Below are 11,696 nucleotides of genomic sequence, written 5' to 3'. Positions count from 1 at the left end.
TTCCTTACTTCGCATTGAGAATCGGACATGTATTCTTCATTTTCAGCAGAGATACATGAATTTTCCAGGCCTATGGACGGTCTCCACAGCTTATTAGATAAGACAAGGGCTTTTCAATGTGGCGGTGAAATAACACTTTCCCATTGGTAGTGACGTCAGAGCCGCGCCTCCAGCCTCAGCGAGTAGCGAGTATCGTGACGTAGTCTTCCTCCTGTGGGAGTACACGACGGGTTGAGCACCAGTTCCTCAGTTCTAAGTCACCTCGCCATGAACAAGGAAGGAATTCGTAAGAAGGTAAGTACTGTGTGCCACCTTGCTGCACTACCACCTCGCTCTCAGAGACATAGAGGAAAATTCCAAAGCGTGAGAGTTGCGTTGTTTCCCCTATTGCGTCAGCTTGCGTCAGCTCTCCGCTCGATGCTGCGCGGCCGGAGATTGGTGGGCGGCGGCGTGACCTGCTGAACACGCCCAGCCGCCGCATGCACTGACGCAATCAATAACAGCTATAGTGAGAGGCCGCGTATTGATTTATTTTGTGGAATTTCTGTTAACCCACAATATAATTAAGTTCTTGTCTAGCGAGGCACTTCTTGGGTTACCGGGATGGTTCGTGGTGGGGTGTTGCTGTTAAATTACTAAGGCAGCAGCATGGAACACCACGGAGCGGCGATCCCTTATGAGTGGATCCAGACTGCTCTGCTCTTCAAATAAACGTGTTGTCCGGCCCCCTTAACATTAATCAGTATTTAATCAGTTTCCTTAGCGTTTGTGTATGATGAAAGGCAAGAATTAACCAATATCAAGTTTACAATTATACTCTCAAACAAATCGTATGAATGGTATGATTAAGCACCCGAGCAACTTAATAATAGGTCACCAGAGGCAACATATACCTCATAATGTGCAGAAATACTAAACAAGTACAACTGTGTTACGTGAAAACTAAGATTGTGTATGACTTACAAATGCAAAACTATAGTTGAGCTGGGGTAGATAGAGAACAACACAAGACTTTTTCCCCTACGATGAAGTTATTGCATACTGTAAGGAAAATGTTCAACGGTAAGAATGATGATAATACCAAGTCTTTATAGACTTGGTATTATCATCATCATCATCATCGTGAGGCGACCCAGTAGTTTTGTGGTACGGCGTTGGGCTTGCAGCCAGCGTTGGAGTTCAATTCTGGCGCACGACTGCTTCTTGGCGAGAGATAAAGCTTCGTCACACCCCTGGCAGAGCTTCTGTGTAAGTTCCGACGACACGGCTGGAGGACACTTTGATCGTCTTTGATCTTCACACACACACACACACACACACACACACACTTGTAAGAGAGAGAGAGAGAGAGGAGGGGGGAGGGTGCGAATGAAAAATGGTTTTTATCGGGTTTTGTAAAATACATAAGCTATTCGCCTACTAATTTCACTTTTAGTTTTAGGGCCTACTACCGCAATTTAAAATTTATGACATTGAAAGATAATATTGTTCAGTTGAATCTTATATACTACTCATTATTTTATTCTTTGTTCCACCATGTTTGCTTAATCTTGTTTTCATCACTTATTTCGTGTCCAGTACTCGTATGCATCAAAAAGAGACATCCTGATGCAGGGAAAACTCTGAGTTCGGGACAAAAAACAGTCGAAAATAGAGAAATAGAGCAAGAGCAGCAGCCCTCGGCTTGCTCAAAGCGGCCGCCTCTTGCTATTAATAAGATGAGGTGAGCCATGAATAGCACCAGTAACCTCTAAATGTTATTCAGAAGTGTGAATCCTTCTAGGAGGCTCAATATTAAAGCCAGAAGACTTGAGCAGATAAGAATTTTAAAAATGTTATATTTCGAGTCATCCCGATATATATATATATATATATATATATATATATATATATATATATATATATATATATATATATATATATATATATATATATATATATATATATATAAGGTTTCATTCATTCCTATAATGGATCCCGAAAATGTTCTAAGATTACGTAAAAATATAGCTGGAAAGGTAAATAAAAGTGAGGTGGAATTTTTTCACACTTATATTATTGGAAGACTAGAATGCCATCCCTCTTATACTACTTCCATAATTACAAACACGCTTACACATTTTAGTGTCAGTGTTATCGTTTATTACTGTTTTCATACCATTACTTCCGGGAGTCTTCAGCTCAACATTCACAGGTTATTGATAGGTGACAGTAATGAGACCTCCACGTCAACCAGAGAGAGAGAGAGAGAGAGAGAGAGAGAGAGAGAGAGAGAGAGAGAGAGAGAGAGAGTTCCTCATTTACATCGTTATCATCACCACTTCTCCAGTTATTACATTTTATTACATTGATCCTCACAACTACCGCTATAATTCAGTCGTGATCCTCGCCACAGATTGTAAATATTCTTCTTGGTAACCGCCACCACCATCATCCCCACTACCGCCTGTGACCTTCAGGAGTCAACTTCCAACAAGGACGTCAGTATGTGTGTGTGTGTGTGTGTGTGTGTGTGTGTGTGTGTGTGTGACCATGAGAGAGGTCACTAGCGGTTAAAAGTCTCCGCACATCTCTCCTAGGCCATACACAGCACTTGTAAGCATTAGACAATCCGTCGGACTATTTCAGCAGTCTTTCCAGCTTCCTAGGTCACTTGCACACCACTCATGGGAATGGGTGTATTGTCTTCACCACACGTCATGTGAAAGGGACAGCACGCCTAGCTTGCAGTCCGGTGTTATCAAGTTTCCGAGGGTCATCGACTTTCCAAAAATCAATAAAAAAAAAATCGTAGACGTATTAGGGATGACTATAGACGAAATAGAAGTAAAGTTAGACAAATTTGTCAACATTTACTTTAAAATTAATCTTGAAATATCTGGAAGAAGAAGAATATAAGGCGATTCAGAGATGACCAAATGAAAATAGATAGCGGTAAAGGTATAAAATAATACATTTACACATTGACACTACAGTAATCTGTAACATTTATAATAAAATAATGATTTGTAATACCTTGATCTGCGGGGTATAAGAGAACAGTTGATAGATATATTTGAAATTATGTTCTTTCTGAGGTTAAGTGAATAGTCTGCTGCTATTTGCTGAAACTATCGGTTATCGCACAGAAAAATTGTCTCACCACAACTGCCACACGTTTCGTTACGTCCACCACTTCTGTACCGCCAGCTCCAACCACACTACATATTATACTGCCCTCACTCTCACACCACTGGTTACGTCATTCCTTCCGTGTTTGGATTTCCCATCACGCCATTCTCATTAGCACTCATACTCGTGTGTGTGTGTGTGTGTGTGTTTCGGTCATTTACCTATCACAGCCCTCATATACTCGTACGTCACAGACTCACCACACTAGAGGCACTGCCATGCTGTCATCTCTGTCATCGACAACTATTTCCCGTCACCACGCTGCTCACAAACCTTCCCTGGAGCGATGCACATGATGGTAATCCGCTGAAGGTAAAGGAAGGTTTGCGGTTGAGATGGTGGGAGGAAAGTTGAGAAATAGGGGAAGAGGAAAAGGTGGGTTTGAAAGGGGCTGAATCTAGGTCAAGGGTGTCGAAATTCTTACTTTAATTTCAGAATCATACCAGTGTTATACTTGAACTAATCTGCATTAAAGTGTGTGAACAAAAAAAAAAAAAGTCGCTGGCAAGGCCACTTCATCGAACAAGAATGTATCGGAAATTTTTCCTCTAAACTAGAAATGCTTTTTTTTTAATTTAAATTCCATTGATCATCATTTTTTCCCTTCTTTTTCACGAACATTTGTGAAACAAAATGCAGCATCTGACATGACAATTTTTATACAAAAATGGATTAGGAATATACCAAAACAGCACACCGCGTTCTATCTGTCTAAAAGAACAATGGATACTACAATCACGGCCCACTGCCTGCCTCACTCCTCTCCAGCCTCTGCTTGGTAACATGGAACGTGCGATAGATTTCAATATTTTATAAAGTTTTGTTTAGACGTTTATGAAGGTGTTCACTGATTATTTATTTATTTTTCTTCCTAAATTTCTGACAAATGTTACACGTTATAGGTCAGCTGACAGCGACGTTAAGTAAAAAAGAAAAGTTCCATAGTATGGTCATATTTTAAATAATATTCAGCCAACCAACATGATAATCAGCCAACCTTACTTCCGGGCGCTTCCGGGCCTCAGGTGTAAGGAGCGTGAAGAGAGAGTGTTCCTTGAGCCTGGCCTCGCTGTGGAACCATCGCTCTTCAGTCACGCTGGACTCAGTGTCGGGAAGCAGACGTAACAAAGAGGTGGTGTGCCGATACTCGTTTGTATTACTACAGTATCAATTGATCCGATCTTTGTCAAAATCCTCTAGCATTAACATTTTCCCCAAGTAAATCAATTATTAATCATATTTCCCACAACCGTGCTGCTGCGAGACGAGTATTCGGATAGTTTATTATTTATATCAATTGAGTCTTGCCACTGTCACTATGCATTAGCATTCCGATACAGCTAGAAGGCAACTCTAACAGCACCACCGTCACGAGAGTGCTGGTCGCCACCCGCCAGTCGTCAGGACGAACGACTCGACAGCACACGTCCCTGCCTTCTCACCCTCTGTTTGAACACCCTTCTAACAACTCTGCCAAACTACCCGGCAAGCTGAACACTTCACGAAACATCTGAACCAGTTTCATCAAACACCGCGCGCGTACAACTTAGTCCTAGAAGCATTCACCATGAAGTTCGTTCTCTGCTGCTGTCGTCCAAAGAGGAAGACCTTAACCGTAAGTGTTCCCATTGAACTTGTAGTCTGTTAATTGATGGTGCTGGGAACTATGGGCGGGAGCAACTGTGCGTCCAAAGAAGTGTGAATGTGAAGGCTGCTTTATATAATTATAACATAGGTAGTAGTAGTAGTAGTAGTAGTAGTAGTAGCAGTAAATCATGTCATACGAAAGCTAAGGACTCTTATTGTGATTGTTAAGCTTTTACTTTAGATGTTCCCCTACACTTTTTTTTTCTTTTCTGTTGTATTCTTTTAACAACTAATGGTCAATACACGTTTCAGTTTCATTCCAGTCTCAATGTGACGCACATGTTGAGACTTACCTATTTACTGTATAGGCCAGACAAGCAGAACGACGCACATTGCGGAAAGGCACGTGTCAGTCATACTCTTACACTTCTCCACGTTGGGTTATCATACCTTGAAACTGAACAAGATGAATTAACTTAAGATCAATATGATCATTAAATAAGTGAATAAGTAGATAAATAAGTAATTAAATTAATAAGCAAGAATAGCTGTAGAAGTCATAACTTAACAAGTAGTGTGATCGAGGAGTGGACGGAGCATGTACTGTATTGCTTCATCATTGACAACACAGCAAGTAATTACAGCCATGAATCCTTTGTGTATAAGACACCATTATACTTCCAACTCCTCTCTCCTCCATAATAAGAGAAAGAACACTGAATGATTTTGAAGATTTAGTATGTTATGTTCTTAATGTAGGTAAGTAATATAACTCACTGTACTATGTAGCGGACGGAGAGGATACAAAGGAACTAGATAAAGAGGAATAAGAAAAACTAACTAGTACACAGCCTTAATGCAATTATAGAAGACACCATTTTATGGGAAAACAATGAATACAAGGAAAATTAATCTCTCTCTCTCTCTCTCTCTCTCTCTCTCTCTCTCTCTCTCTCCCCGTGTGTATGCGCGCACACACACACACACACACACACACCACAGATATGAGCTTTCTGAACGATGAATGATTTGAAAACGGTGGTTCAACAGCTGATCCGTTCCCCAACCCTGCTCCCACCTCCTGCTAGTCAGACAGTATCAGGAAGAGGGGCCTGGGGAGGTGCGCGTGTTGGCCTAAGTGGACTGCATTAGGCGATATAAGCTTATACTGTAAGTGTTACTATGAATAGCCATCTTTAGTGACCTCCGAGAGACGAGAGGGAGGCAGACATGTTTTAAAATTATATTACGTGAATGTGATACCGTATATGTAAATTGACGTTGAAAACTGAGTCACCAACACAACATCGTCATCAGGTAAATACAAAGTAGTTGATACTGGTTGAGTGACTCATGGAAGGAAACAGCCAAGTAGAGAGAGGCATATTAATGTGTTATGTCCATCTTCTTCATAAATCTTTGTTCTCTTTCTTTCGTCCTCTGCAGTAACGTAATAGTCTTCCTGTCCAGCCTGCCACTCTCCATATGCCACTCATACGTGTATCTGCTTGCTGACGTGGATACATGATAGGCGTAATACAGTATCTTTCCGTTCCCTCCCCGAGCCAGACAGTAGCCAGCTTAACTTGTAAAGGTTGGATGAGCTGCCTTTGTGTATGGAAAAAGAAGTCTGCTTTATTTAAGTGATAAAACTAAATAAAACTAAATAAAGCAATCTAAAAAAATACGTTTATCTGTAAAAATGACGACGTTATTTCTGTAAATGTTTAATATACGAGTATAAAATCATAACATAAAATAAAAGAAAATAACGAAAAATATAGGAACATGTAAGTAACAGAATAAACGAAATAGTGATATGCCAAATGAACGTACGTGAAAAAAAAATAATGTACGTCATCTGGTCACTGATGTTTTTAATTGTTGTTGTTGTTGTTGCTGTTTTTTTTTCTTATTATTATTATTATTATTATTCTTAGTAGTAGTAGTAGTAGTAGTTAGTAGTAGTAGTAGTAGTAGTAGTAAAAGAAAAGCTGAATATCATTAATTTGCCAGTGAATTACTTGTTCGAACGCTTGAAACACTAGTACATCAACTGGAACGATAACTTTGTCACACACACACACACACACACACACACACACACACACACACACACACATTGTATGGTCTGAGTAATCGATAGGAATGTACAGCCAAACATGCCTCGGTCCTCGCTAGGAATGACAACCTCTACGCCTGCCTGTGCTCCTTGCGGCGGCTGGCGTAGCGGCGCGAGCATGAGCAGGTATTTCGTAATCATCCCTCAGCCCAACCTTACTTTTTTTTCATCAGCCCAACCTTACTTTTTTTGCTATGAACATTCTCGAGATGTTTTCCCGCATCTCCTCTTAAATTCTTATTTTCTTCAAACGTCACCGTCACCCATAGTCTCTCTCTCTCTCTCTCTCTCTCTCTCTCTCTCTCTCTCTCTCTCTCTCTCTCTCTCTCTCTCTCTCTCTCTCTCTCTCTTGAAACACGGCACTCTCACCAGACGTACTACATGTTGCTTCCAGCCGGGATAATGAAACACATATAAATTATATCAGTCGGGGTCATTCCTTACATTACTTTGCAGACAGACGTAAATATGATAGAAACTAACAGCCAAGAGTCAGCGTGCTCCGTAAAATGCGCTGGGAGGAAGTATCAAAAATTGTGCTGCTCATAGAAAGTGAGATGTTACTTTCTTTTTATTTTAAATGACAGATGTTGACGCTTCTTGGAATATTTCTATTTCTTTTCTATTTTTTATTTATTTATTTATCTATTTATTTGTTTATTTATTTTTGCTGATTTTAAATTTAAGCTGAATCTATTTTTCGTTCTCTTTCGTGTCACAATTTTCGTGATAGCTTTTTTGCTCTTGTAGTAGCTGAATACCGCTGGCTACCATTGTATCGCCGAACTTTGGAGGACCCATTCCGGAGAGCTTGCTCCACCACTTGCATTAGAGGTCACTGACTGCTTGACCACTAGATGTTGCTGGAGATGACGGTGGCAGGATAGATGGTGGTGGCTCACTACTCCGATGAATATTGCTGGTAGCGTGGAGACCGTGGGTAGTGGTTTAGATTATGGATGAGTGTGCGAGTAAAGGCAACACAAAGTTTGATAAGATTTCTTCTTGATTTAATGATGGACAGAGATGTACATGCGTGATACCGAATCACATATTTCGACAGATGTGATAATGTTTGATTCTCTCTCTCTGAGGACTGACTCTGTCTCCGATCTTAACTCTCTGTTGGACTGAACTGAACTGATGTGCTCTCTCTCCGGAACTGACTTGAACACAACTCTAAACTTTTTAAACATTTTAAACATTTTATTAAGAAAGAGATGTGAAATACAGGAAAGGGGAGACAAGGGTAAGCATGAAATACAGAAATCTAGAGGATCTGACTCTAGCTACCCGTATAGGCTCTATTTATGTGAAAGAAATGGATCAGGATTCAGAATCTGAGATGAAGAAATGTCTTCAAATGAGGTGGAAGGACCAATGGTAGAGGTCGTTATTTCGGCAAATGGCCAGGGAGGACGAGAGGAGGCAATGCAGGTGTTTTCCCTAAGGACTGGCAGGAATATAGGAAAGGTGTGGTATTCCCTTAAGAGAGACATAGGAAGGAGAAAATAAAAAAAAAATAGACTGGCCACGTAAGGAGAGTGCACGTGGAATGAAATATATAAATGATGAATATATATATATGATAATAATTGTTGACTGATGCGAGTGATACATTCGTTCAAAAGTGCAAAAAAAAATAAATAAATAAATAAATAAATAAAGGCATTGTTGTTGTGAAAACGTGAGAGAGTCCGGCAGGCAGACTGACATACATACATACATACATACAGACAGACAGACAGACAGACAGACAGGCAGGCAGGCAAACATACAGATTTCGCGCTTCTAATGAAGATGTTGATAGTGATGATGATGATAACAGTAATAATAATAATAATAATAATAATAATAATAATAATAATAATAATGCTCTTTTTTGGGCAGAAATCAAAGGAATTCGAGCAAATACAAGAGGGAAAAGTGAATAAGAGTGTTTGTATGGCATTATCTGTCCTCTTACCTGTAAATTAAATGAATGGAATGCAGTGACAATAATCCTGGATCGTGTTTATTTATTCAGTTTTAACATCATCCCACTATTGTATTTATATAGATTGGAAACTAAGAGAGAGAGAGAGAGAGAGAGAGAGAGAGACGTAACTTTCCTTCCTAAATGCCTGAGAAAAAAATGAGAAAAACAAAAGACAGTCGCTACTCCTTGAAAGACAGTGCAGTAAAGTATGAATGGCCCAAGCTGAGTGTACCATTAATTACCCACAGATAGGAGAAGCACACCACTTGTTTTCTTTATGATAATGAGTAGCAAGGAACAAGTCTCATATTCTCAAGTGCTAAAATTTAGTAACATTTAAAATATTCGTCAGTTTTCCGATAGAGTTCATAAATAAAGATTATATTACTACTACTACTGCTGCTACTACTGTTACTACTACTACTACTACTACTACTACTATTACTGCTACTTTTTATTATTCTTGTTTTGTTCTTTTCTTGTTCATCTGTTGTTGTTGTTGTTGTTGTTGTTTTCCTCCTCCTCCTCCTCCTCCTCCTTCTTCTTGTTTTTCCACGAGTAGTTGCTACTTTTGCTTCTACTATTTATTACAACACCAACACCAACAACAACAACAACTACTGCTACTACTACTACCACTACTACTACTACCACTGCTGCTACTACTACTACTACTACTACTACTACTACCACTGCTACTACTACTACTACCACTGCTACTACTACTACTACTACTACTACCACCATTACCACTACCACTATAACCACCACCATTAATAGACCGTTGCAGAACTCAAGGGTATTATATACTGTGTGTAAATGCCATTATATCTTTGAGGCCCGAATCGTTCTTACGGCTCATAATCATAAAAAAAGAAAAAAAAAAAAAACCGGTTTATGCTTGTGTCCGTTAGCTGGGAATTATCACTGCCTTTGACCTAAGACAAGGAATTATTGCTTCGTCACTGATGGGGTTTTGACTTGCATGATACTTCTGCAATCAATTTACCCTGTCATTTTGAGACGTTACTATTATTACTATTGCTATCATGAAAATCCGTGTTAGGGCATTTGGGGAAGGTCATAAAACTGATAGCTAGAGATAAATACTTAGTAAATTAACAGAAAGATGTTAACTTTGTTCCACCATATATATATATATATATATATATATATATATATATATATATATATATATATATATATATATATATATATATATATATATATATATATATATATATATAATTACGCTTATACGATGCTGATATCATTATGCTTCTGGTAGTAATTCTGTCTACCATTCTAATGTTATATTTTTCATTGCATTTTACTTGTGCGGTTGTGTCATCATTGTAATATTTCTGTTATTTATTTAGGTTGATCTGCCTTAACTTTACTAGGGCATGCTTGTCTTTCTTTCTTTCTTTCCTTTTTTTTTCAGGAAGCAGGAATTAAGACGTGTTCTATTTCTGACCGTGTCTTTTAATCGTGTAAAAAAATAATAAATGAATATATAAATACATAAATAAATAATATTATCACTATATATAAATTAAATCAATAAACACAACACTGTCTTACAGAAATTGAGCACCATGCAACATACATCGCATTGTAATACACTGATTCATTAGAGAGGTAATAAGACTAATACAAATCACCAAACAAACATTTTATCCACTTTTTCATTTCGTACTGCCTCTGATTATCTTAATGATCGCATGTATCATAATTTTTTTTTCGCCACATACAAATGCCACGCGGCAGACAGCCAAGCCTTTCATCCTGCCCTCAGTGTACTGGCATGCGTAGTAATTATGTACTTACGGGCGTTGGAATTCTGCCCATTAAAGTATAATAACAGTAATTTTCAGAAAAGTTTTATAAGAAAATGACGGTATATCAGGTTTCCTTGAATTACTTTGACTTTGGCGTAAGAATTGGAGTCACCCACACCAGTCTCTCGCAAGCAGATTGTTGCATCCTTCGTGCTCCTTGAACACCACCCAGTTTTAACTATCCTAATTAGGACTCATCCCAGCCAATCCCCAGATAAAGAAAACCACTTAGCCAATTATTGCCGCGGCGAGTGAAGCGACTTGACCTAGTTGAGTACAGTGATCATTGGCTGTACACTTCCGGGATGGGGGCCAAGATGTCGAAAGTAAGGATGTATCGATGGAGTGAGCCGGCGAAAGACGAGTGAGTGGAGGAGGCGCAGTGTAAGGCAATACACTGTGTGGCGAGGCCATCAGACGTGGCAGTAATAAGGAGGTGATCCTCTTGCGTTAGTATGTAGGTATCCGTATTGCAGACACAAGAGGGCAACAACTCCGCTCAATTATTGACAGCTCAAGATATAAGTAGAATAAGATATTAGGGGATGATGGACGGCCCAAGACGAAACTTTATCATCAATTAAGCACATCATGCCTGTTGGCCGTTCGTAAAGTGTTCCCAAATTAATATTCTTTGATACATAGACTTGTCAACAGAGTTCAGCAACATGTTAGTGTTATTGCTTTATAATAAGGAACAAAAAAGAAAGGCAAGAAAACAGACGTCTTGCAAGTAAAGCTCAACAGGCAGGTCTCAAAACCCTGCGGCACTAATCCTCCCTCCCTGCATGACGCAAGCGCCGCCGCTGGCAACACTCCATTGTCCAGGGTTCTTGGGAGGGAGGAGCTAGGTTGCTGAGGCAACCTGCCTTGTGTCGCCTGTGTCACGTTACTGATACAATAATTCTCTTTCATTGTGCTTTACTTTCGTAATTTCCTTTGCCTCCTCCGCAATCTTCATCTCGAGAGTCTTGCACAACTGCTTCGCAACAGATCT

At 39.4% G+C, this 11,696-nt stretch overlaps 1 protein-coding gene across 2 annotated transcripts in view; it reads left to right on the top strand.

Annotated features, from left to right (window-relative positions):
- The first annotated feature begins 252 nt into the window (after positions 1-252).
- The window catches only part of LOC135101654 (hexokinase type 2-like), a 54,259-nt gene continuing 42,815 nt past the window's right edge, over positions 253-11,696 (top strand). The window contains exon 1 of one of the 2 annotated variants that reach the window (XM_064005949.1): positions 253-294. In XM_064005949.1, coding sequence (XP_063862019.1) covers positions 268-294 — 27 coding nt within the window. In that variant the 5' untranslated portion in view covers positions 253-267. Of the gene's footprint in view, positions 295-4,590; positions 4,787-11,696 lie in introns of those variants that run through there. The other variant, XM_064005948.1, reaches the window with a different exon arrangement.

This window comes from Scylla paramamosain, chromosome 6 (assembly GCF_035594125.1).
Source record: "Scylla paramamosain isolate STU-SP2022 chromosome 6, ASM3559412v1, whole genome shotgun sequence".
In the NCBI taxonomy this organism is placed as follows: Eukaryota; Metazoa; Arthropoda; class Malacostraca; order Decapoda; family Portunidae; genus Scylla; species Scylla paramamosain.
Note: the sequence above shows the minus strand (reverse complement) of the source record. Positions and strands in the feature narration are given on the sequence as shown.